At 37.7% G+C, this 27,749-nt stretch overlaps 1 protein-coding gene and 1 pseudogene across 2 annotated transcripts in view; both read right to left on the bottom strand.

Moving 5' to 3' along the window:
- Window positions 1-330: 330 nt before the first annotated feature.
- LOC141516440 (coatomer subunit epsilon pseudogene) lies at window positions 331-1,191 on the bottom strand (annotated as a pseudogene).
- Window positions 1,192-12,308: 11,117 nt separating this feature from the next.
- The window catches only part of LOC141518218 (retinol dehydrogenase 12-like), a 34,055-nt gene continuing 18,614 nt past the window's right edge, over window positions 12,309-27,749 (bottom strand). Inside the window, exons 4-6 of one of the 2 annotated variants that reach the window (XM_074230034.1) lie at window positions 24,748-24,936; window positions 18,084-18,190; window positions 12,309-17,600 (exon numbers count right to left, since the gene is read on the bottom strand). In XM_074230034.1, the coding sequence (XP_074086135.1) occupies window positions 17,403-17,600; window positions 18,084-18,190; window positions 24,748-24,936 (494 nt within the window). In that variant the 3' untranslated portion in view covers window positions 12,309-17,402. The remainder of the gene's footprint in view (window positions 17,601-18,083; window positions 18,191-24,747; window positions 24,937-27,749) is intronic. The other variant, XM_074230035.1, reaches the window with a different exon arrangement.

Raw genomic sequence — 27,749 nt, 5'->3', positions numbered from 1 at the left:
ATTATAGATGTAGCAGAAACAAAAATTATGTAATCTTAAATGCTGTTAAATCTTGCTAATTGGGTGGAAGTTCCTCACATTTGAGATGTAAATTGACTTCCAATGTTTCATTGGTTTTTTTCCTTTATTAAAGAGCCTTTATTGAAAAAGGTCCTGTGAGTAGGAACTGGCCAGAGTCCTCAGGAGGAACTTAGGGCAAGAAGCCAACACAAGGCACCCACTGAACCCCAAAGTAATGATCCAGCAGGGAGAGATGAAGGCTTTGCTTTGGGGAGAGGGGCAGACCAGGGTGAGGTTTCCTTCATCTTCACAGACCCCCCAGGGGCCTTCTCATGCACTTGGAGCATACTTCAGAGTCAACCAGTCAAAGTCATTTTCCTTGCTCTGATATTCTTTGATGAAGGGGTAGGATCCATAGGCATCTTTCAGTTGTAACAAGTATCAATTTGTGATCTCAGGGGGTTTCCCCAGATGCTGGGTCAAGACAGTGACCTTGATGAGGGTCTCTGGGTGACTGCTATCCTTGTCAAGTGCCTCTTGGAGAACTCCCTCGGCATCCTCCCATTTGCCCTGGGCCATGTAGTGGGCAGCTTGGTAGGGTGGAGGAGCAGTTATCAGTCATCTCTTAGAAGATGTAAAAGGCATATTACAGCTTCTCACCAATCATAGCCAGATTGACTCAGGCAATGGCCAGCTGTGTCAGAGTGGTGTCCTTATCTTGCTCCTGCATCTTTTTTAGCTCCTTGTGGGCCAAGTCCAATCTCTCCAGCTTCCAGAGGATTTACACAATCATGGCCATGCAAGCCAGGCTCTCCCCCTCACAAGGTCGTATTAGTTACATTGACATTTTTGGCTATCTTTCAATCCAGGTCTGCAACAATTGCATATCTTGGACTTTTCACTGGAAAAATACTCTGTAAACATTCAGATGGCCTGGAGCTCTGAGGAGGAGTTGGTTTTGATCTCATCCAGTACCATGCCATACTGTCTCTGTTTGAGATAAACTTGGTATGAAAAGACATCTCTTTCCACTTCTTTTTCTGGACTAGAAAGCTTGACATGCTGTGCCTCATTGATGCATTGTTGGTAGCTGCTGATGTAGAAGTCATTCTTCATGTTGAAGAGCTTGTCCACCTCCCTGGGACTGGGGGGAGGGGGGCACGGGTCCAGACCTGGAGCTGGAGGTGCCATCTTGTTGCCAACTTGTTGTATTGTTTAATGTAAAATTTTTATTCTGTCTCCTCATTCCCAACCCCCCAGCCACCAGGTTCAGGTCACAGAAGTGGGGGGAGGGATTTCCCTTTTTGCCCTCAATCCCCACATAAGGGTCAAGGTTATAAAACCTGAGCTGAACTTCTGCTTAGGGCTGGTCTGCCTACCTGGCCCAGTTAGCCCACCACCCAGTCAACTCTGTTCTACTGTTCCTTACTCTGTCCCTCCTTATCTATCTCCCACTGGAAGCCTACCAGGAAACTATATCTAGGCTTTCTTTTCTTAGAAAGATTTTATTTATTTTGAATTTTACAATTTTTCCCCTAATCTTGTTTCCCTCCCCCATCCCCCACAGAAGGCAGTCTGTTACTCTTTGCATTGTTTCCATGGTATAACATTGATCTAAGTTGAATGTGAAGGAAGAAACATAAAGTATGAGATATAGAAAAATTACATAATATAACTTTTTTTTAATTAAAGGTAATAATCTTCGGTCTTTGTTCAAACTCTGCAATTCTTTTTTCAGGATACAGATAGCATTCACCATTGCAGATACCCCAAAATTGTGCCTGATTGTTGCCCTGTTGGAATGAGCAAATCCATTAAGGTTGATGATCACTCCCATGTTGCTGTTAGGGTGTACAATGTTCTTCTGGTTCTGCTCATCTCACTCAGCATTAGTTCATGCAAAATCAATTCTCATCCCTCCTGGTTTCTAATAGAACAATAGTGTTCCATGACATATACATACATATATATATATATATATATATATATATATATATATATATATCACAGTTTGCTAAGCCTTTCCCCAATTGACGAACATTCACTCAATTTCCAATTCTTTGCCACCACTAACAGACCTGCTATGAATATTTTTGTACAAGTGATGTTTTACCCTTTTCATCATTTCTTCATGGTGTAAACCCAGTAGTGGTATTGCTGGATCAAAGGGTGTGCACATTTTTACTGCCTTTGGGGCATAATTCCAAATAGCTCTTCAGAAAGGTTGGATGAGTTCACAACTCTACCAACAATGTATTAGTCCCAGATTTCCCACATCCCTTCCAAAATTGATCATTGTCTTTTCTGGTCATATTGGCCAGTCTGAGAGGTGTGAGGTGGTACCTCAGAGATGCTTTAATTTGCATTTCTGTAATAATTAGTGATTTAGAGCAAATTTTCATATGACTAAGGATCACTTTGATTTCCTCATCTGTGAATTGCCTTTGCATATCCTTTGACCATTTGTCAATTGGGGAATGACTTGTCTTTTTTTTAAATTTGACTCAGTTCTCTGTACATTTTAGAAATGAGTCTTTTCACAAAAACACTAGCCATAAAAATTGTTTCCCAATTTATTATATTTCTTTTGATCTTGGTTACAGTGGTTTTATCTGTGCAAAAAACTTTAATTTAATGAAATCAAAATTGTCTAGTTTATTTTTAATGATGTTCTCCATCTCTTCCTTGGTCATAAACTGCTTCCCTTTCCATAGATCTCACAGGTAAACTATTCCTTGATCTCCTAGTTTGCTTATAATATTGTTTTTTTTTTGTCTAGATCCTGTATCCATTTAGATCCTGTCTTGGTATAGGCTGTGAGGTATTGGTCTAATCCACATTTCTGCCATACTAACTTCCAATTTTCCCAACAGCTTTTATCAGAGAGAGAGTTTTTAGCCCAATGGCTGGACTCTTTGGGTTTATCAAGCAGCAGATTTCTATAATCGTTTCCTTCTATAGAACCTAGTCTATTCCACTGGTCCACCACTTTATTTCTTAGCCAATACCAGACAGTTTTGATGACTGATGCTTTATAATATAATTTTAGATCTGGTAGGGCTAAGCTACCTTCTTTTGCACTTTTTCCCCCCATTAAATCCCTGGAGATTCTTGACTTTTTATTTCTCCATATGAATTTACATACATTTTTTCTAACCCATTAAAATATTTTTTTGGAATTTTGATTACTAGGACACTAAACAAGTAGTTTAATTTTGGTAGAATTGTCATTTTTATTATATTTGCTCAGCCTATCCATGAGTAGTTGATATTTGCCTAGTTATTTAAATCTGATTTTATTTTTGTGAGAAGTGTTTTGTAATTGTTTTCAGAAAGTTTCTGAGTCTGCCTTGGCAAGTAGATTCCCAGGCATTTTATATTGTCTAAAGTTACTTTGAATGGGATTTCTCTTTCTAACTCTTGCTGTTATATCTTGCTAGTAATATATATAGAAATGCTGAGGATTTTTGAGGGTATATTTTATATCCTGTGACTTTGCTAATTGTTTCTAGTAGTTTTTTAGATGATTTTTTTAGGATTCTCTAGGTATCCCTTCATGTCATCTGCAAAAAGTGAGTTTTGTTTCTTCCTTCCCATTTCTAAATCCTTCAATTTCTTTTTCTTCTCTTATTGCTGAAGCTAACATTTCTAATACAATATTGAAGAGTAGTGGTGATAATGGGCATCTTTGTTTCACCCCTGATCTTATTGGGAATGTCTCTAGCCTATCCCCATTGCATATAATGCTTGTTGATGGTTTCAGATAGATACTGCTTATTATTCTAAGGAAAATTCATTTATTTCTATGTTCTCTAGTATTTTAGTAGGAATGGGTGCTGTATTTTGGCAAAAGCTTTTTCAGCATCGATTGATATAATCATATGATTTCTGATAGGTTTGTTATTGATATAATTAATTATACTGACTTTTTCCTAACATTGTACCAACCCAACATTCCTGGGATAAATCCTACTTGGTCATAATATATTATCCTCGTGTTAACTTCTTGTATTGTTTTGCTAAGATTTTATTTAAGATTTTTGCACCTATATCATCAGGGAGATAGGTCTATAGTTTAGTTTCTGTTTTAACTCTTCCTGGTTTAGGTATCAGCATCATATTGGTGTCATAGAAAGAGTAAGGCAGAGGTCTGTCTTCACCTAGTTTATATAGGATTGGAACCAGTTGTTTCTTAAATGTTTGATAGAATTCACTTGTAAATCCATCTGGTCCTGGAGATTTTTTTCCTAGAGAGTTCCATAATGGCTTGTTGAATTTCTTTTGCTGAGATAGGGTTATTTAGGTATTTAATTTCCAATTCATTTAACCTGGGCAACTTATATTTTTGTAAATATTCATCCATTTCACCTAGATTATCAAATTTATTGGCATAGAGTTAGGCAAAATAATTCTGAATTATTACTTTAATTTCCTCCTCATTGATGGTGAGTTCATCTTTTTCATTTAAGATACGAGCAATTTGGTTTTCTTCTTTCTTTTTTTTAATCAAATTGACCAGAGGTTTATCAATTTTATTGATTTTTTCATAAAACCAGCTCTTGGTTTTATTTATTAGTTCAATAGTTTTCATTCTTTCAATTTTTATTAATTTCTCCTTTAAGTTTTAGAATTTCTAATTTGGTATTTAATTGGGGGGGTTTAATTTGTTCTTTCTCTAATTTTTTTTAGTTGCATATTTAGTTCACTGATTTCCTTTTTCTCTAATTTATTCATATAAGCATTTAAAGATATAATATATCCCCTGAGAGCTGCCTTGAATGTTTCCTATAGGTTTGGGTATGTTGTTTCATTGTTGTCATTATCTAGGATAAAATAATTCTTTCTATAATGTGTTGTTTGATCCACTTATTCTTTAAAATGAAGTATTTATTTTCCAATTAGTTTTGAGTCTATATCTCTCTGGCCCAATATTGCATGTGATTTTTATTGCATTATGATCTGAGATACATGTATTCACTATTTCTGCCTTTCTGCAATTGATAGTTGGGTTTTTATGCCCTAGTACATGGTCAATATTTGTGTAAGTGCCATGTATTACAGAAAAGAAAGTATATTCCTTTCTATCCCCATTCAATTTCCTCCATAGGTCTATCATGTCTAGGTTTACTAACAATCTATTTACCTCCTTAACTTTCTTCTTGTTTATTTTATGATTAGATTTATCTAAATCTGAGAGCAGGAGGCTGAGGTCTCCCACTAGTAGAGTTTTGCTGCCTATGTCTTTCCTATAACTTCTCTTCTAAGAATTTGGATGCTATATCATTAGGTGCATACATATTTAGTATTGAAATTACCTTATTGTCTATGATACCTTTTAGGAGAATGTAGTCTCCTTCCTTATCTCTTTTAGTGATATCTATTTTGGGGGGACAGCCGTATATCATTGGGTGCATACATATTTAGTATTGAAATTACTTTATTGTCTATGATACCTTTTAGGAGAATGTAGTCTCCTTCCTTATCTCTTTTAGTGATATCTATTTTTGGGGGGCAGCCAGGTGGCACAGTGGATAGAGCACCCACCCTGAGTAAGGAGTACTTGAGTTCAAATCCGGCCTCAGACGCTTAATAATTACCTAGCTGTGTGACCTTGGGCAAGCCACTTAACCCCATTGCCTAGCAAAAACCTAAAAAAAAGTGATATCTATTTTTGTAGCTGCTTTGTCTGAGATAAGGATTGCTACCTCTGTTTTTTTCACTTTAGCTGAAGCAAAATATATTTTGCTCCAACCTTCTGCCTTTGCTCTCTATGTATCTCTCTGTTTCAGATGAGTTTCTTATAAGCAGCATATTGTAGAATTCTGGTTGTTAAACCACTTGCCATTCACTTAAGTTTTAAAAGAGAGTTCATCCCATTCATATTCAAAGTTACAATTACTAACTCTTTATTGCCCTCCATGTTATCTTCCCTCTATTTGTATTTTCCCCCCTTTTCCCCCTTTATCCATATTCCCCTGTATTTTGTTTCTGAATACCACCACCTTCAGTGTGTTTGCCCTCCTATATCCAATCCCCCTGTCCTTTTCCCCCCTTTCCCTTTGCCCCTTCTTCCTTCTCTTCTGTCTGTTTGTTTTCCTTTTCCTCCCCCTCCCCTTTTCCCCTTTTCCCCTTTTAACACTTTAAAGGTAAGATAAATTTCTTAACTGAGTGTATGTATGTTAATTTTAAGCCAATCTGATGAGAGTAAGATTCAGGCAGTTCTCACCACCTCCCTTCTTCCCTTCTATTGCCATAAGTCCTTTGTACCTCTTAATGTAATGAGATTTTCCCCATTCAGCCTCTTCCATCCTCCTGTCTCTTTACTGTCCCTCTTTTTAAGGAGGTATTGTTTTTAAATCATTCTATCTGAGTCACAGAAAGGTCATAAGTGTCCATCACTTCTGGCTATGTATAGTCTCTCTAATAGAATTACAATTACTGAGAGCTATTAGAGTCTTTCTCCCATGTAGGGATATAGCCAGTTTCATCTTATTGGATAATGGGTTTTTTTCTTTTTTTTTACCCCCCCCCCCTTTTAACCTTTTCATGTGTCTTTTAGGTCTTCTGCTTGAAGTCCAAATTTTCTATTAAGCTCTGGTCTTCTCATCAGGAAAAGTTGGAAGTCTCCTATTTCATTAAATGTCCATCTTTTGCCCTGAAAGAGAAGGCTCAGTTTTACCAGATGATGAATTCTTCGCTGCATTCCAAGCTCCCTTCCTTTTTTGGAATATTGCATTCCAGGCCCTTTGATCCTTTAATGTTGATGCAGCCAGGTCCTGTGTAATCCTTAATTGTGGCTCCTTTGAATCTAAATTGTTTATTTCTGGTTGCTTGCAGGGTTTTCTCTTTTATCTGTTAGTTCTGGAATTTGACCACAATATTCCTTGGTGTTTTCATTTTAGCAGCCCTTTCCAGACAAGATTGATGTATTCCTCCAATAACTATTTTTCCCTCTGGTTCCATGATATCAGGGCAGTTTTCCATTACTAAATCCTGTAATATTAAGTCCAGGCTTTTTGTCTCTTCAATGTTTTCAGGAAGATCAATAATTCTTAGGTTATCTGTCCTTGATCTATTCTCAAGGTGAGTGGTTTTGCTGATGAGGTAGTTTTACATCTTGTTCTATTTTTTCAATTTTTTGGTTTTGTTTAACTGATTCTTCTTGTCTCAGGAAGTCATTGATTTCCACAAACCCCATTCTTTTTTTTTTTAGATAAGAATTGTCTTCATTTACCTTTTGCGATTCCTTTTCCAGTTGGTCAATTCTATTTTTGTAAGAGTTTTCGGGGCAGCTAGGTGGCACAATGAATAGAGCACCGGCCCTGGAGTCAGGAGTACCTGAATTCAAATCCAGCCTCAGACACTTAATAATTACCTAGCTGTGTGGTCTTGGGCAAGCCACTTAACCCCATTGCCCTGCAAAAACCTAAAAAAAAAGTTTTCCATTTGACCAATTGAGTTTTTGAGAGAATTATTTTCTTTTTGCATCTGTTCAATTGTATTTTCCAAGGATTTGTTTTCTTGTTGTAAGGTGTTAACCTTCTCTTGGGTTTCTTTTCCCAAATTTTCCAATTGATTTTTAAGTTCCTTCCTGATTTCTTCAAGGAAATCTTTCTGTGCTGGACCAAATCATATTCTCCTCAGAGGTCCTAGGTCTCTCTGAGTTAGGGTCTTTTCCTTCTAGGAATTTTTCTATGGACCCTCCTTTTTGCTGGCCTTTCTTCCTTTTCCTAAGAGCTTGTATTGGGGGAGGGGTTGGTTCACAGAGGTTTGGTGTTGGGATCCTTAGAAGCTTTACTCACTGGGTTTAGTAAGTCCAAGTGGGCAAGCCAGTAGGGGGTGCTAGAGGCTGGAACTCATCCTCCAGCCCTTCCAGTAAGCCCCAGACCATCAATCCCACAGCCAAGCCACCACTCTCCATTTTTTTCTCAGATCACACCTCCCAATGCCTCTGGCTCTCACCCTTCCCCTGCTGGCTCTCTGCTCTCTGTACCTGTCTCACACAATCCCCAAACACAGACCTTGAGGGAGGTGTTCTTCTCCTAGCTTTGCTTTCTGGGTTTTGTTGATTGGATTTCTATTAAGAGGTTTGTTTCATATTATAAGTGAGGGAAGATCAAGTGACCTTAGCAAAGGGCCTGTCTTCTCTCTGCCATCTAGGCCAGAAGTACTACATCTAGGCTTTTGTTATTCATTCTGTCTTAAGTGCTTATTGACTCTTCCAGAGGAAAAGTTTTTAATGTTTACTTTGCTATATTTCCTAATAAACTCCCGAGCAATTTTAACATTCCAAAGAAAGTGTGGGAATTCATTTGCCTTTTCAGTGGCCCCCAAATTCCTATGCTTGTCTAGTGACCCCAAATCCCATTGGGAACAAATCTGTAGTTCTCCATCTGGAGGTAAGTAACATATTTCTTTTGGAATTGTGGAAGATCATTGTATTGAACCATGTTCCTAAGGCTTTTACAGTTGATCATCTTTACAATATTGCTTTTACTATGTAGATTGTTCTCCTGGTTCTGCCCCCTTCATTTTGTATCAATTCATGCAAGTCTTTCCATGTTTTTCTGAAACCATTCCCTTTATCATTTCTTACAGCAAAATAATATTCCATCACATTTATAAATACCATAACTTATTCAGCCATCCCCCAGTTGGATATTTCTTCAGTTTCTAGTTCTTTAATGCCATTCTTCTTTTAATTTTTTTATTTTGGAAAATATAGGTAGTTTTCAATAAAATATTTTATGATGTTAACATGTAATGAATTTATTATTTTAATTGAATAAAAACATTTTTAAATTTTTTATGTTTTAATTGTTAATATGATAAATACTAATATATACAATCAACATAAATAAAACTTCAATAATTTCTAAGACTATAAAAGGGTCCTGAGACCAACATACTTGAAAATCATTGAGTTAAGCATTTTAACAGGTAGCCTCATAGTCTTTCTTGTCCACCCCCTCTATGCTTCACCTGAGTTCTGTACTTGAAGATCAAACTTTCTGCTCAGCAAGGGCAGCTAGGTGGTGTAGTGGGCCTTGGAGCCAGGAGTACCTGGGTTCAAATCCGGTCTCAGACACTTAATAATTACCTAGCTGTGTGGTCTTGGGCAAGCCACTTAACCCCATTTGCCTTGAAAAAAAAGCCTAAAAAAAACCCTTTCTGTTCAGCTCTGATTATTTCAATAGGAAAGTTTGAAAGTCCCCTGTTTCACTGAAAGTTCATTTTTTCTCCTGAAAGATGTTCAGTTTTGTTTGTTTGTTTATTTTTAGGATTTTGCAAGGCAAATGGGGTTAAGTGGCTTGCCCAAGGCCACAAAGCTAGATAATTATTAAGTGTCTGAGGCCAGATTTGAACTCAGGTACTCCTGACTCTAGGGCTGGTGCTCTATCCACTGTGCCCCAGGATGTTCAGTTTTGCTGGGTAGTTGATTTTCAGTTGTAATCCAAGCCCTTTTGTCTTCCAGAATATCATATTCCAAGCCCTATGAGCCCTTAATGTAGGAACTACTAAATCCTGTGTAATTCTGACTATAGAACTATAGTAGTTGAATTATTTTTTTCTGACAACTTGAAGTATTTTCCCTTTGTCTTGAGAGTTTTGGAATTTGACTATAATATTCCTGGGAGTTTTTCTTTTGGGATTCCTTTCAGGAGGTGTGATTGGTGAATTCCCTCAATTTCTTTTTTTACCCTCTGCTTCTAGGATCTCAGGGCAATTTTGCTCTATTATTTCTTGAAAAATGAAGTCTAGGCTTTTTTTCTGGTGGTGAATTTAAGGTAGCCCAATAATTTTAAAATTATCTCTTCTGATCTGTTTTCAAGGTCAGTTGTTTTTCCAGCTGATATTTCACAATTTCTTCTAATTTTTGGTTCTTTTAGTATTGTATTATCATTTCTTCATTTCTTGCAAAGTCATCAGCATCCTTTTGTTCCATTCTACATTTGAAGAAGTTATTTTCTTCAGGGAACTTTTTTATCTCCTTTTCCTGCTTGCCAATTCTGATTTTCAAGGCATTCTTCTCCTCATTTGCCTTTTGGGCTGCTTTTCTTCCATTTGGCTTAAACTAGTTTTTAACATGTTATTTTCTTCAATATTTTTTTGTATTTCTTTTACCAAGTTGCTGACTTGGTTTTCATGATTTGTCTGCATCACTCTCATTTCTGCTCCCAATTTTTCCTCTACCTCCCTTAATTGTTTTTAAAAGTCCTTTTTTGAGATCTTCTATTGCCTGAGCCCATTTTCTATTTCTCTTGAGCCTTTGGATACAGAAGCTTTGACTTTGTCATCTTCTGAGTGTGTATTTTGATCCTCCATGGAACCAAAGTAATTTTCTATGGTCAGAGTCTTCTTTTTCTTTTGTTTGCTCATTTCCTCAACTTATGACTAATTTACCACACTTCCAAGGCTTTGGGAGGTTTGGGGGACACCCCACAGGAATCTTAATTCCTCCAAGGTTTGATGAGAGGCTCTGACTATTCTCTTGCCTGTGCTCTGGGATGTGGATGACCACAGGTCCTCCCCTCTGCCCTGAAGCTGTGAGGATGGTCCTTTCTTGGTTATGGTGGTATGAGAGCCCAAACTACAACCTGGATCTGAGTGTGGGCAAACAGCTGAGTCCTGTCCCAGGGAGAGCAGAGACACCTCTGCAATCTCCCCCAGCCCCCTTACCATCTGTGATCTAGGAGCTCTGGACATGCTGGGTGGCTCCACTGATTCCCACTACAGGTTCTCATCACAGAGGCCAGCTCTGAGGCCAGCGCTCCATGCTCACTCGGCTGTAGCAGAGTTCTCTCACCACCCCTTCAAATAGCTAAGAAATTATTAAGTGTTCTCAGGTACTCAGGTCCTCCTGACTCCAGGGCCTGTGCTCTCTCCACTGTGCCACCTAGGTGCTATGTTGAAGCCCTACTTAATGCTTACCATACCCAACACTTTTCTGTGAGCTGCTTTCCTGGACTGAAAATTATGTGATTGTAGATATAACACATTTCATCCATCCTCCCTCTTGTCAAAATCCAAGATTGTCATTTTAATCTATCTGATAGGTGTGAAGTGGTACCTCAGAATTGTTTTACATTGCCTTTCTCTAATTAGTAGTGATTTGAGAATTTTTTTTTTCATTTAAACTATAGATGGCTTTAATTTCCTCATTTAAAAACTTCCTGTTCATATCCTTTGACGATCTTCAAGTCTTGTCCAACTATTTGAGCTGACCCATGATGGATTCCTACATTCTTTGAGCCATTGGAAATGTTAAGAAATTGTTTGTACTTAGGAAGTACTAGTGGGAAAAATTCAGGAAAACTGCATAAGAATTTCCCTGAAGTGTGAGTTTGATCCCAAGCATAATGCCAGTTGACCCCTATAACCAAACCCTAAGAAAGAACCCAAGTTATATCATCACTAGGGCTGTTTCCCAAGATGATCAGGGAAAATGAGGGGGAAATCTATATAGTCTCAAATATTTATAGTAGCTTTCCTTGCATTGGCAAAGAACAGGAAATTGAAAGGATGCCCATCAACTAGGGAATGACCAAACAAGTTGTGCTATATGATTGGGAACTCTACTATAAGACATGATGAGCAGATTGATTTTAGAAAAACCATGGAAAGACTTGCAGGAAATAATAAATGAAATGAACAGAATGATGAAAATATTGTATACAGTAACAGCAATATTATTCAAAGAACAACTGTGAATTAGTTATTTTGAGTATTATAAATACTCAAATTGAAAAAATCAAGGAAGATGGTAGAATAGGTGGAATAGCTTTAGGATCTCCAAATTTCCTCCATAAAAAAAGACATAAATTTAACTCAAAATTGAATGTAGCAATAATAAACAAAAGTCAAGGGTAAAGCATTTGTTCTCCTAAGACAACATGAGAAGACCACAGAAAAACCTAGGGGGAATGGTGGTAGGAGAGGATGGCAAGAATACTTGGCCATTATGAAGTACAAATACTTCCTAGGTGACATCACCTAATCAATAAACAAAAACCCCTGTGGACAGCCAAATTGCCTGGCAGTCTCAGTCTTAAAAATTTTCACCAAATAAATGGTATGGGTATCTGTTAACTGAACAGAAGTTTGAAGGACATTGCACTATCAAGGGATGTCTAGAACAGCTGTAATTTCAAAGCTCTCTCTCGTTAAGGAGAAAACAATAAAAAAAAATAACTGTCAAGGAACTATAATCAGGATTACATAAAACCTAGAAGCTTCTGTGTTGAAAGACCATACATAGGCCTTAGAACACTATATTTTATAGAGCAAAAGATTTGAAATTATGACAAACTTAAGCATAATCCAGAATTTTAAAATGGACATTTAATGAATTGAAAGACAATATATCAAGCCCTAATTTGTATCATTTGCCAGTGTCTAAGAGGTACTCTGAAAAACTGAGCAATCTGCTCTCAGTTAAACTGGCTCCTCATGACATTTTCCTCTTCAAAGTATACAAATAATTTGGGGAAATCTTAAACATGCTGTCAAAAGTTGCCATTATGTCAGAAATATTAACAGGAAGAGACAGGGTGGGGATGGAGATGAAGATAGCTTCTCTTATGTCCTCAGGTCTCTAACTCTTCCCTTAGCAATGGTCCTTGTTCCTTTGAAGTCTGTGTGTGTCTGTGTGTGTGTGTGTGTGTACTAGTCAATGAGACTCTAACCCTTACAGCCTATGCAATGTGTTTTACATGATCTTTGGAATCATATCCACATGGAAGCTTGCTGATCCTGCTTCTGGAAATATGTGATGGTGGATGTTATAAATGGCTCATAAATATTTAATCTAGAGTGATTAAAATTATTTTTATTAAGATATCTTAACAAAAGGACCAACTCTCTTAAGGAAAGGGGGCCCTGAATCACAACAAATCTGGGTCTTATATGTAGTTTGAAAGTCTTGTTCCTCCCCCTTTGTGCCAATCACTGGTGGGGTCATAATCTAATTGATACAATCACCTCCATACATTTTCCTCCATCCTAGTGAGCACAAACAACTACCTCCTTGAACAGGTGCAAAGTACAATAATAATCATCTTTCCTTTTGTCTCTCTCCTTCCAGTAAACAGGTGATACCTCTTGGGTTTCCACAAAGACCAAACATCCTGAATGTTTTATCCTCACAGACATCTTTGAGATTCTGGCCATACCTTTTCTCACCCTTGTGGAAGTCGAGCTCAATTCTTTCCCACAGTGGGGTGTGGGAACACAGGCTATTCTAACGGACCGCCACCTGGACAGTGGGGTTCTTTACTTTCCTGCATCTGAGCCTACCTACTGAAAATAAACCAAATTTATACATAGAAAGAAAAACAATTACAATTCAGTCCAGGGGGTTGCAAGCCAGAACACTTTGCTGCACTAGATTGCAAGGGTTTTATACACTCAGGAGGGGTGACTGGATAGATTAATGTTACAGTGGATCATGAGTTGTTTACTACTTTAAGTATGGAGTCATCTGAAATCCTGGGACTGAGAAGGGAGATAGTCTATGTTTGATAGAAAACCAGGGAAAGTGATGGTTCCTGGAAGCAGACAACCCAGTTTTGGTAAGTTTATAATTTGTCTTTAATATATATTTCTCCTGGATCTTATATGACAAATTTTCCATTCTAATTTTTTTTGTCACAAATACTTGATATGATCACAGTACTATAAAACAGAAGATGAAGCCTTCCCAGAGATCCCTAGGACTTTGATCAAAGCAAAATTTGAAATGAATTGGCCAAGCTCAATTGATCTGACCACAGAGAGAATGAAGATTGATTGATTGTTCCTGTCCTATTTCTTGACAGAAAGACTGTAAAACAGCATCATGGTATAGAAGCATAAGGCTAGTAAGGCGTTTCTCACCTCTGAGCCTCATCTTCCTGATATGTATGAAGCAAGTTCTGAGCAGGGTGCTAGACCAAGCCAGATGTGATGCCACTCAGAGCCAATATCACCATTCCCCACACAATTTACAGGCTCATGTCCTTGGTAACTTTACACTCAGAAATTACCAAAATTACTTTTTTTATTTCCCCATTCATGTCAAGATCCATGGAATGCCTTTCTTTCTTCAATCTTGAGGTCTCTAACTCAAAAGAGGAAGACAAAATCAATTATGAATCACTTTAACATGTGATTTAACAGCACAAAGACAAATATTAAAACAATATACTGTAAAGAAATGGTAACCAGGGTTGACTTGTTCTTTCCTATCTGTTCTTCCTCTCAGCTGATCTGATGTGTAATAAGAAATGCAAGTTAAGAATGACTCTACTGTACTGCTGTCTACATATACTTGCTCTTATTGCTTCACAATATTTGAATTGTTTCTTTTTGGCTACTTGCAGAATTCTCTCCTTTAGCTGATAATTTTAGGATTTAATATTCCTTGAGGTTTTTGGTGGATTCTTTCAAGGACTATTTTTATTCTAGGATAGTAAGGCTATTTTTACCCTCTCATTCTAGGATAGTAAGGCAGTTTTCCTTGATAACTTCCTGAAAAATATTGTCTGGGAGCTTTTTTTTTAATCAGCTAGTCCAATTATTCTTTTTTTAAAGACTTTATTTATTTTGAGTTTTATAATTTTTTCCCTAATCTTACTTCCCTCCCCCACCCCCACAGAAGGTAATTTGCCAGTCTTTACATTGTTAGTCCAATTATTCTTAAATTATTATTACTCCTGAACCTATTTTTCAGCTTGATTGTTTTTTCCTGTGATTCTTTTCATTTCTTCTATTTTTCCAGTCTTTTGATTTTGTTTGATGAATTCTTGATGTCTTATAGTCATTAGTTTCCATTTGCCCAATTCTATTTTTTTGGGGGGGAGAGTAAGGTAATTGGATTAAATGACTTGCCCAGGGTAACACTTCTAGGAAGTGTTAAGAGTCTGAGTATGATTTTGAACTCAGGTCCTCCTGAGCTATAAGGCCAGTGCTCTCTATCCACTGCACTACCTAGGTGCCCCCAATCTGATTTTTAAAGATTTATTTTCTTCAGTTAGTTTTTGTTTCTCCTTTTCCATTTGGTCAATTCTACTTTTAAAGGTATTGTTTTTGTCAGTCAATTTTTGTGCTTCCTTTTCCAATTTTTCATAATTTTCCTGTATAACTCTCATTTCTTTCCTGAATTTTTTTTCTACCTCTCTTTCTTGGTTTTTAGAACTTTGAAATCTCTTTCAGGAGGTGATTGGTAGATTCAAGATCTTCCAAGAGAAATTTTTGGACTTAAAACCAACCCATAATCCCCTTTGAGGCTTCACATGTGAAGGAGTTTGGTCATTTTAAAAGTTCAACACTATACCTGGGACACAAGGGACCCAGTGCCAAGCTTTTTGTTCTGGGGGCCAAGGGTCTGGTCATTGACTTTCTGCAAAGGGACCTCAGGTGCTGGTGGCTTGTTCCCTAGGATAGGATAGATCCAGCCAGTCCCGCCTGTTGTGCCGCCATTCCTGCATTCTGGGTCTTGCAGAATGCTTCTCCACTGGGGCTGGGACACTCACTGATGGCCTGCTGTACCATTGGCCTGCTAAGTCAGGACCCAAGGGGTCAAGGTTACTGGCCTTTGATGGCTTCGATGTTTCCTGCCAGGTCTGGACTGCGCTCCACTTTTTCTCAAGGGAAACTGACTTTTTCTGATGTCCCTCTAAGATGTCTTGAGTTAAAAATTGATTCCCTGGGGCAGCTAGGTTGCGCAGTAGATAGAGCACTGGACCTGGAGTCAGGAGTACCTGAGTTCGAATCTGACGTCAGACACTTAATAATTACCTAGCTATGTGGCCTTGGACAAGCCACTTAACCCCATGGTCTTGCAAAAAAAAAAAAAAATTGATTTCCTTTATCTTTTTGTGTGTTCTATTGTTCCAGAGTCTGTTTATAGGCTTCATTTAAAGTTGGGAAACTGGGAAAAAACTCAGAGAGTTTCTTAACTTCTCTCTAGCATCTTGGCTACAACCAGGGTTATTTAAAGTTATATTAAAGCTGAATTTTTAAACTCACTCAGAGGGGAAGATCCAAATTTTGAACTTAGTCTAAAGGGTATAGGAGAGAGGGGTCACCTCTCATTCCTTTCAATGGAGATCACAGTGGATCCTCATTTGTAACAAGGCTTCCCCAACTCTTCTCTTAGGAAGTATCTCTCACTACCAGTCTTCCAGTCACTCCATCTGCTAGTCACTTGCCAATTATAATTATTTGTGACACATTTGCTTCCCTAGAGGAACTTCATTGGCAATCTCCTTGGCCTGAGCCAAAAGTCTCCCTTGGAGGATAAAAGAAAATTTCCTCAAGGGGACTTATCTTTTAAAGGAGTTTCCCTCTTTAAAGGACTTTTATTAGCAATTATTACCTTGGCTTAAAAGAATTCAGATTAAGTTCTCTGGTGCAATCCTCTGGGAAGAAAATCCCCCCCTTCCTCAAGAAAATTCTGCTTCAGCATTCTGAGAAGTCTCCCTTTGAGTTTGCTCTGAGGACCAACCTCCTTCCCTCCAGGTTCTTTATGATTGCCACTGTTAAGATCAAACTGTTATCATAGAAATCATGGTAAACTGAGGTACAAAGTTCCAAGTGTGATCAATTTATTGATAAAGTGAGAATTTTCCAATAAATAGCATCGTGGCCTCCTCAGCTAGCTAAGACACTGAATGAGGGAGATAGCCCTCCTTTAGAGACAAAAGGAAGAGTATCCCAGAATTAGAAATCAGCATTATATATGGGGAAAACAATGTGATTGGCTACAGAGCCATAACATCATGAAGGACAATATTATTGGTTAGAAATTGGGAATGCAAGGCTGGCAACAGCCCCTCCTTCCATTTTTATTGATGAAGACTATCTACATTCTGCAAGAATTACTGTTGATATATAGATAACTGATCAGATTTCACAGAAGGACAACATCCTGCAGGTGTAGATGGAGGAACAAAGACAATAGGTTTCTTTTATTTAAGGTGCTTTACAGGAAAGTTGAATTTTTAAACTCACACAGAGGGGAAGATCAAACATTTAAACTTAATTTAAAGACAAAGAAAGTGATGGGTAGTTATACAAAATTTAGTATTGCCTATTTCAGAATAAAATCAATTATAACATAAAATCAACTAATAACAGGATAAAATTAATTTTAATTTCTCAATAAACAAAGGTCAATGAATGAACTGATGAAATATTGTGCAATAAGAAAGTATTAAATCAGCAATTTTAGCAGTAATTGGAAAGACCTTTATGAACTGAGACAGAATAAAGTAAGAAAAAATGTAATCAATAATCACGTAATTTGGGAAAATAACTTTGAAAGTCTTTCTGATGATTTAAGTGATAAGCCACAAGTCAAATCAGATTACTACAAGGAGAGTTGAAATAATAGGAAGCAAACGTCCCTGGATTTTGATATATCATTCTTTCTTGGTCATTTTCTCTAAGTTAGTCAGTCTGGCTGAGGTTTTCCAGAGGCTGTAAGCCACATCAGGGTCCCGGGCAGACTCAGCAGGCAAGACCAGGTTACAATTGGAATTAAAATATTTTCCTGAAATGTCATCCAGTTCTTCTGCTAAGCTCAGGTACAGGATCGGAATGGAACCCTGTGCAACAGACTTGGGTGACAGCAAAGGAAGAAGGATCAAATGTGAGACTCACCTCCACCTCAAGGGATCTAGGAACGCATGGGAATGGGGAAGTGGGGAAGTAGGAGTGAGAGTAGATAATTCCTCTGAATACATAGTAGAAAGAGCACACTGGTCTTGGAGTAGGGAGGTCTAGATATTAGTCTCAGCACTAACACTACATTACTCCTCTGAATATTAGTTTGCCTTCTATAAAATAAACAGGGATAATAACACATAGATCACAAAGTATTGTTATAAGAGATTTGTTTACATATTTTAAAAGGGGAAATTATTATCTAAATATTAGTAATGATTCTAGGAATCTAGGAACCTTTACAAAATCTGTAACATACTCTGGAATCTAAGAGAGAGGAACAATGCTAGGGAAGTTACAGAGATCTACCACCTTTTAGATCCCCAAGGAGAACATGGGAGATATTGAACAGAGGACCCCTTCCAGGATTTTCTCACCTTAAAAAAGACACTCAAGAGCTTGAAGATATAGCGGAGCCACCAGCTATGATTCTTCATAATTTCTGTGTTTACAATCCCTGGTTCCACTGAATTCACTGTCACACCTGAGATATAGAGGTGGAAAATGCGATCAGGTGAGAGGACATGGATAAATGATATTGTAATATCATTTTTGTAAAAATAGAGGTTGGGAAGGAGAGTTATGGAGTCTCCAATCAAAACAAGACTCAACTTCTTGCATTCAGAACCTTCTGCAATTTATTTTTTTAATTTATTTATTTAAAGCAATGGAATTAAGTGACTTGCCCAAGGTCACATAGCTAGACAATTATTAAGTGTCTGAGTTCAGATTCAAACTCAAGTCCTCCTGACTCCAGGGTCGATGCTTTATCCATTGTACCACCTAGCTGCCCCAACCTCCCATAATTTAGCTCAAATCTGCTTTTCAAAGTTTACCTCTCCCTCCAGCCCAAACTGACTTTACTCCAAAAATAAATCCCCATTTCTCCTCATTGCCTTGCCCTTTCTCATGCTATTTCTAGTATCTGGAATTCCCTTTCCCTTCATTTTCACCTTTTGACAGTTTAACCATCATCCTCCAGGGCGACAACCCCTTGGGAAAGTTTGCCTTAATCTCTTCCAGCTGAAGGTCTTTTCGTGGTGGCAAAGAATTGGAAATTAAGGGAATGCCCTTCACTTGGGAATGGTTGAACAGACTGGGGAATATATATGTGATGAAACACTACTGTTCTATAAGAAATCATAAGGGATGGAACTTCAGACTGGAAAGAGTTGCATGAACTGATGCTGGGGAGCAGCTAGGTGGTGCAGTGGATAGAGCACTGGCCCTGAAGTCAGAGGGATCTGAGTTCAAATCCTAGCTCAGACACAATAATTACACACAGCCTTGAGTAAGTCACTTAACCCTGTTGCTTTGCAAAAAACAAAAAAGCAAATGAATTGATGATGGCTGAAATGAGCAGAACTAGAACATTATACAAACCAACTACTATTGGATGATAGTCACACATGATGGACTTATTCGTTTCAGTCAGTGGTGGGATTCAGCCAGTTGGCACTGATTTGGCAGAACCGATACCTAATTTTATGTTGAGTTTAGTGAACCAGTTGTTAAAATGGCACTTGTGATCAGGGTTCTCTCTAAGGTGGGCACCTGGGCAGTTACCCAGTATAGAAACCTCAAATTTACATTCCTGACACTTTTTTTAATGTTCAGATGAACATTAAACTCAACATTAAGCTCAACAAAGTGTTCTCTAAGTGCCAGTAGTAATGTTCATTCTGTTCATAGGTGAAAAAATTGATGGAACTATATTTGTAATATTAATTTATTCATTTCTTAAAACTCATTATACCTTTGATGGAATACATTTTAATTCCCTTGTTTTTGTTATTTCAGTAAACAAACATATAATGTAAAGAGAAAAAGTGCCGATCAACCGGAAGGTGACAAACTGTCATTTGTTTCCACTCTTGTGTTACACCCAACATTCTCCTGAGATATTATGTGTGGCCTGGTGTTCCCTGAACAGTGAAACCAATAAGAAACTGGGACACGATCCAAAAGAAATATAGATTTCAAAGGTTATCTTATTACCCATTTAGGAAGCCATGTAAGTAGAAGAAAAAAAAGAGTTAGAATAGATAGGATGAGTTTTGGTCCTGCATAGGTCTCAACATTGTCTGCTGTGGTCATGGGGCTGCTTTCACTCCATAAGGATATGTTTGCTTACTGTGAGTAATATAACATAATTTAGTTTAGTGTATATCTTTTATTGTTATTTTTGAGTATTAAATGAAATATTAAATTACCTTTAGGTATATCTTTTTGTAAGTTTAAAATAGTCATTAGGACAGAGAACTGGTTGCTAATTTGTTTGAATCCCTTCACGGGTTTCAGCAGTGTAGGACAATTCTAAAAGACTTGGAAAATACCATCCATATCAGAGAAGGAACTGTGGAGTATAAATGCAGACCAAAACTTACTATCTTTAATTTTTAAAAGTTATCTGAGTTATTATGTGGTTTTTATCTCTCTAATAATATTTTTCCCATTTTGATTTGATTCTTTCACAGTATGATTAATATGGATTTATGTTTAGCATGGTTATACATGTATGACCTATATTAGATTGCTTTCTGTTGGGGCAGTGGGTAGGGAGGGAGAAAACTGAACTCAAAACCTTGCCAAAAAAATAATTGCTAGGGGTGGCTAGGTGGCACAGTGGATAAAGCACCGGCCCTGGAGTCAGGAGTACCTGGGTTCAAATCTGGTCTCAGACACTTAATAATTACCTAGCTGTGTGGCCTTGGGCAAGCCACTTAAACCCATTTGCCTTACAAAAACCTAAAAAAAAAAAAAGCCCTAATTGTTGAAAACTACTGTTAATAAATAAACCATTTAAAAAAAATTTCTTCTGATAGGAAGTCACCTTTCTCTAACCAGAACTCACAGCACTTTGAACTCCTCTTACGCATGTCAAACTTTGCTCTAGGACTCTTCTGTGTTCGTGTTTTCACAGAATTTCACAAGAAGGAGGAGAGATTTCTGCATTCCTCTCTCCTATCTATTGCATGTAGGTACAGGATGTAATGTGTTTTAATGTGTCAATAAAGCATTCACACACTATTAACCTTTAATAAGTAAGAAAGCTTCTCTGAAACAGAAAGGAATAATCCCATTGAACAAGCAGGAAAACTGGTCATGCCCTTGCTGTGGCTTAGTCCTGGAGATGGAGGTTCAAGGGAGCTGAAGTAAGTTATCCATTTAGGGAGGAAAGTAGCTCTTCTTTTGGGGGAAGGAGATAAGGAAGGGAATTTTCTCCCCTTCTTCCCCCATTTCATTGATCTTGGGGTCTAGGAGCAGAGCTCCCCATCGGTACCTAGAGTGTCAGCTCCAGAGCATTTGAAGCACAATTGAGGAAAACTATGGACTCTAGTCCTAAGAATCTACACTACAGTATCACCATATGGTCATCTAGTCATTGCATAAAGACCTCCATTGATAGGGAGTTCACAACCTCAGAAGCAGCTCATCCCACTTTTGGGATACTGTGATCATTAGGAAGTTCTCTTTACATTGAACTCAAATCTGTTTCTCAGAAGCTTTTACCCACTATTCCTAAGAACAGGTCTCATCCATCTCTTTTCCTTAAGATAATCCTTAAAACACACTAGGGTGTGAGTTTCATGAGAGCAATTCGATTAAATGGGGGAATATATAAGGAGGGTTAGGGTGTAGAAAGGTCCAGCCATGGTAGGAGTTTTAGAGAATGTAGGAGGAGATTTCCCCCTCTTTACCTCTGCACTCTCAATCATACCATTATTAAAACTTCATTCAGAAATGAGTGAAACAGGGCGGCTAGGTGGCGCAGTGGATAAAGCACTGGCCCTGGAGTCAGGAGTACCTGGGTTCAAATCCTGTCTCAGACACTTTATAATTATCTAGCCGTGTGGCCTTGGGCAAGCCACTTAACCCCATTGCCTTGCAAAAAAAAACTAAAAAAAAAAAAAAAAGAAATGAGTGAAACAACCAAACAACAAACACAAATATAGAGATGAGAACAGGATTTTCTTTGTGATTTCATTACTAAAGGGAATTTGAGGATGAGGAAACTCCCAATATCCAATTGCTGTTGTTGTTGTTCAATTGCTTTTGACTCTATGTGACCCCATTTTGGGTTTTCTTGGCAAAGATACTGGAGTGGTTTTCCATTTCCTTCTCCAGATCAGATGAGGAAACTGAAACAAACAGGCTTAACTGACTTTCCCAGGGTCACCCAGTTAGTAAGATTTGAACTCTGGAAGATGAATCTTCCTGGCACAAGACTTCTATATACCAGGTAACCTAGCTGCTCCAATCTGCAACCAAAAATATAGGAGTTTTCTGAGTCAGGAGAGGTTAAATGAACTACCCCTAAGGGAAGAACTATAAACTCTTAATCCTAGGAAAGTTTGCTCCAAGACTTTGCATCTCTCTTTTTCCAGGGCTTGGTTTCTCTGAGCTTGGACTCTGTTCTGAAGGATAGAGTTGTGATGTGGATTGTGGGTAGGGAGATAAGAGTTTTGATTGATGGAGGAATTTAAGAGAGAAAGGCAGAGAAAGAGAGACCTCCCTGGTGCTATGGGATTGTGCTCCAATATAATCAGATGAGAAAATTTATTAAAGTGTTATGTCCAATGTGACACAATGTTAAAACGTCAGAGACAGAATTCAAATACAAATCTTTCAAACTCTAAAAGGCAGTGGAAGGTGGGCTCCATTCAAAGCTGTCATTGTACCTTTCATCTACTCCTTGAAATTTGACTGTTCTACTTTCAATCTCTCTGAATTCTTGCTACCAATCAGGAGTCACATCTCCCTCACCTCCTCATCATCATGAACTCAAAGGTCTCTCCACCAATCAAGACTCATTTCTCTCTGCACATACTCAACATCATATCCCAGGGCTATCCTTCTGAAAACTATCCAAGTCAACTTAAATGTTTCATCACTAATATTAAGAAAATGCAAATCAAAACAACTGTGCCTTAACAGTAAATTGAAAAGATTAGTTAATGTTGTGGGAGTTGTGAAAAGAGACACATCAATGTACTGGTTTATAGAACTATGAACTAGTTTAACCATTCTTGAAAGCAATTTGAAGTTTTGCTATTAAAAAAAAGTTCATACATTTTGATGAGTCTAGTGACAAAAAGATGGGTAGAATATATACTAAAATATTTAGAATAACTCTTTTTTGTAATATCAAAGAACTGAAAACAAAGTAAAATACCCATTAATTGAGTAATGGTTAAACAAGTTGTAGTACATGAATGGAATGGAAAATTACTGTACTACAAGAAATAATAGGGGTGGCTAGGTGGTGCAGTGGATAGAACACTGGCCCAGGAGTCAGGAGGACCTGAGTTTAAATCCAACCTCAGACACTTAATAATTACCTAGCTGTATGTATGGCCTTGGGCAAGCCACTTAACCCCATTGCCTTAAAAAAAAGCCAAAAAAAAAGAGATAATGAGTATGAAGAATCAAGAGAAACACTGGAAGACATGAATGGTTACAAAGTGAAGTGAGCAAAATTTAAAAGACAAATAGTCATGACTACCTTAAAAGTAGAAAGAACAAGAAAAAATGGAAACTGAATGCTGTGAAATTATAACTGTGAATTTTGTCTCAGTTGCCTCAATTATAAAATGATAATCATAACAGTGACTATTTCCCAAGGTAGTTGTGAAAGTTGAATGAGGTAATAATTATAAAACACGTAGCACATGCCTATCACATAGTAGGTGCTATGTAAATGTTAGTCATTATTATTGTTGTTATTGTTATATATGAAGTATATAAGAATACAAAGCAGGGGACCATGGAGGTAAAACTATAGTGTGGGACTTGGATGATATATGCTTTTTATTCTTTGTTAAATGACCTTGGAAGAGGAGAAAAATGTTGGGAAACTAAGGTGAAATAATACAAAATATATGAATGTAATTTTTAAATTAAAACAATGATAATCCATCAGTCTCCAGATGATATTTCTAAGGGTTTATTACTTTCCTTCCTTCAAAGTAAAATTCAGGGACTATCTGTACCAAGCAACTTAGCTGTCAGGTGATAAGGAGGTTAACAAGGGAGGTTACGTGTCATATTACCCTTGTATTAGAAGACTGTAAAGTTTTAGATGGCAAGGAATATGTTAGTTTTTATTTATTTTCCCCATATTCAGGACAGAGACCTTCCATATGGATCAAATGAGGTGTTGTGCAAAGCACTTTGCAAATTTTACATTTATTATTTCTATTATTATTATGGAAGACTTATTATTTCTAAAAATGTTTGTTAAATTTATAAATAACTGTAACTAAGGTGGGGAGACTTGGGTTTTGCACTAAGTATAAAAATTTACTAGGTAACTCCCAAGTTACCACCTCTTCCCATGGACCCTAAGTGGGGATTTAAAGAGACTTTGGAGGGGATCAGTCTCTTTTGCTTTCAGACAGAACAGTTTTTTCAATCTGGCAGCTGGCCTGCCAAGATTAATTAGCAATTCATGTGGCTTTCTTTAATCTCTCCTTAACTTCTCTAGCATGTCCTTTTGTGTTCTAACTTCTTTTTAATGAATCTCTATTTTCTTTTTATACCTGCCCTCCTGAGTCAAGTAGTAACTCTTCACTGGAAACACAGAACCCACTGCAACATGGGGGAGTGCTAAAGTTTGGGGAATGTAGAAAATAAAACCAGTAGTTCTCTATCACCCCATTTTCCCTAACTCCAACCCAAGCCACACACTACACATGTGGATGATATGGCTTCATTTGGAGGTCAAAGCTAGGGGATATGTTGATGGCGTAGTAACATAGATATCTGTGGAAAGCTGTGGCAGAAGGGAAAACATTGGAAATGGAGCAAATTGTAGATAAGTACAGGAGTGCAGCAAAAGAAGATGGTGGAAGCTAAGACTGAGGAGATATCAGAGGACCCATTTAGGGGAGAAGTGGACAGAATTTAGGGGTAATGTAAGCGGGAGAAGTTAGGAGAGATATTGAGACTATAGTTGAAGAGATATAGAAGGGCTGTGGGATGAAGGGGTGCATGGTAGACAAAACTTTAGAGATAGTATAGGGGTCGGGGCATGGTTACCTTTCCCTTGAAGTCTCCGGGCTAGTTCCTGAGTGAAAATGATCAACAGCAGCTTGGAACAGTCATATTGTTTGTTTACAGGAACAGGGCGTCCAGCCCCTACTAGGTGCTGTTCATCCACAAATCCATACTTGTGTCGAAAAGAGGTCACATTCACCACTCGGGCTGAGCCTGCCTGGATAAGTCCCCCTGAGATCAAAAGAAGAGAAAGAACTGTGCTTAGTCTGATACTCTAGAGATGGAAAGGGACTTGCTCAGGATTCCATGGTCAATAAATTAATCAATGTAAGATTTGAAATTCAGTGCTCTTCTCACTTTTGAACACTACCTCTTCACTCAAATACCCTCATCCAAGGAAATCTTTGATTCCTTCCACCATCCACTATGATCCCTAGAGGAAATCTCTTTGCATGGAGGTTTGGAGGACTATCTCTGTGGAAAGAGAACAGAACTTAAGAGGATTTGGGTTTCTTTTTTAAAAAAAAAAATTCTATTTATTTTGAGTTTTACAATTTTTCCCCTAATCTTACTTCCCTCCCCCACCCCCACAGAAGGTAATTTGTCAGTCTTTACATTGTTTCCATGGTATACATTAATCCAAATTGAAGGTGATGAGAGAGAAATCATATCCTTAAGGAAGAAACATAACGTATAAGAGATAGCAAGATCAGACAATAAAATATCAGGTTTTTTTTCTAAATTAAAATTAATAGTCCTTGGCCTTTGTTCAAACTACACAGTTGTTTCACTGGATACAGATGTATTCTCCATTGTCAATAGCCCAAATTGTCCCTGATTGTTGCACTGATGGAATAAGCAAGTCCATCAAGGTTGATCATCTCTCCCATGTCCCTAATAGGGTGTACAATGTTCTTCTGTTTATGCTCATCTCACTCAGCATTAGTTCATGCAAATCCCTCCAGGCTTCCCTGAATTCCCATTCCCTCCTGGTGTCTAATAGAACAATAGTGTTCCATGACATACATATACCACAGTTTGCTAAGCCATTCCCCAATTTGAAGGACATTTACTTGTTTTTCAATTCTTTGCCACCACAAACAGGGCTGCTATGAATATTTTTATACAAGTGATGTTTTTACCCTTTTTCATCATCTCCTCAGGTTATAGACCCAGTAGTGGTATTTCTGGATCAAAGGGTATGCACATTTTTGTTGCCCTTTGGGTGTAGTTCCACATTTCTCTCCAGAAAGGTTGGATGAGTTCATAGCTCCACCAACAATGTAATAGTGTCCCAGATTTCCCACAACCCTTCCAACAATGAACATTGTACTTTCTGGTCATATTGGCCAGTCTGAGAGTTGTGAGGTGGTACCTCAACGAAGCTTTAATTTGCATTTCTCTAATAAGTAATGATTTAGAGCAATTTTTCATATGACTATGATCTCCTCATCTGTAAATTGCCCTTGCATATGGTTTGACCATTTGTCAATTGGGGAATGGCTTTTTTTTTAAATATGACTCAGTTCTCTGTATATTTTAGAAATGAGTTCTTTGTCAGAAACATTAATTGTAAAGATTGTTTCCCAGTTTACTACATTTCTTTTGATCTTGGTTACAGTGGTTTTGTCTGTGCAAAATCTTTTTGATTTTTAAAAAGATTTTGCACAGACAAAACCACCATTACCAAGATCAGAGGATCTGGGTTTCAAGGCCAATCCTGATGTTTACCACTAACAGGACAGAGAAAGGGTAGAGTGGTAGACTTCATATGTACAGTGAGACTCCATTTGTTGGAAAGGACACTGACTAAATGTGTAGCTCAAAGACAGGCAGAATAGACATCCCTAGACTCTTCTCCAAAGGAAATTTTCATTCCTACTAGGAACAGAAACAGGAAGTTGGAGCCAGAGGTCACTTTATTATCCTCAAAGGGGGGGGGGGGGGTACTGGGCTAGAATTATATCTATCTGTTCCCTTAAATATTGTTCATCTGGGGTCATATTTGGGTTCTATTTAACTTCTGATTATTTTTATCATTTGGGGAGAAAGAGAGACCCTAAATTCTATTTCTAAGATTTGACCCATTTCCCACCATTACCAGTTTCATAATGAATACAAGTGACAAATTACAATTTTTTTTATATGACTATAGATAGCTTTGATTTCTTCATTTGGAAACTGCCTGTTTAAATCTTTGACCATTTTTCAATTAGATTGTTGTTCATTGTATTATCATCCAGTCAGCTTTTTTATCCTGCTCCTTAAGTAAATCATGAATGAATTTTTCATATGTCTATATACAATGGCTTATGGAGATAAAAAAGTCCAGTGGAAGGGATATACTTGGTTTTCCAAAGCAATAACAAAACAGAGATCAGAGGAGGTCTACAATAGAAGTCTACATACTAGACAATACAGAGTAAAGGGGCTCTCCCATTAGGAGAAAGATAACTCAGCTAATTGATGACCCCAACATGTCATTCAATCATTTCAATAATTATCTTTCTTTGGGGTTTGTTTTGTCACCATCAAAGGACTTTCAACTTGCTTGCAAGCATTCAGAACACAAACTAGGGTGGAAGATGTAGACTTTGTTCCAGAGCAATGTTAGTACAAAGGGAGTGGGGTGGGGTGTTTGACATAATTTATATAATTTGATTTGCAGAAACAAAGTAATTTAGTACATAAGTTATCAAGCATAGTTAAAGTGGGAAGTTATTGTCTACTTCTCTTTCCTCCCTGATCTTGCCTAGGCCTGCTATATCCTCACCCACGAATCTGGAAATCTTGACAGCAGTAATCTCTGGGTATCTTCAGTCTTCTGCTCATGAGGGCCAGAATCACAGAATCTTTTTATCCTTAACAAAAATGTCTCAAAAAGAGGATTTGGGGGCGGCTAGGTGACGCAGTGGATAGAGCACTGGCCTTGGAGTCAGGAGTACCTGAGTTCAAATCTGACCTCAGACACTTAATAATTACCTAGTTGTGTGGCCTTGGGCAAGCCACTTAACCTCATTTGCCTTGCAAAAACCTAAAAAAAA

Source organism: Macrotis lagotis, chromosome 3 (genome assembly GCF_037893015.1).
Source record: "Macrotis lagotis isolate mMagLag1 chromosome 3, bilby.v1.9.chrom.fasta, whole genome shotgun sequence".
Classification (NCBI taxonomy): Eukaryota; Metazoa; Chordata; class Mammalia; order Peramelemorphia; family Peramelidae; genus Macrotis; species Macrotis lagotis.
This window is presented reverse-complemented; position numbering and strand designations above follow the sequence as displayed.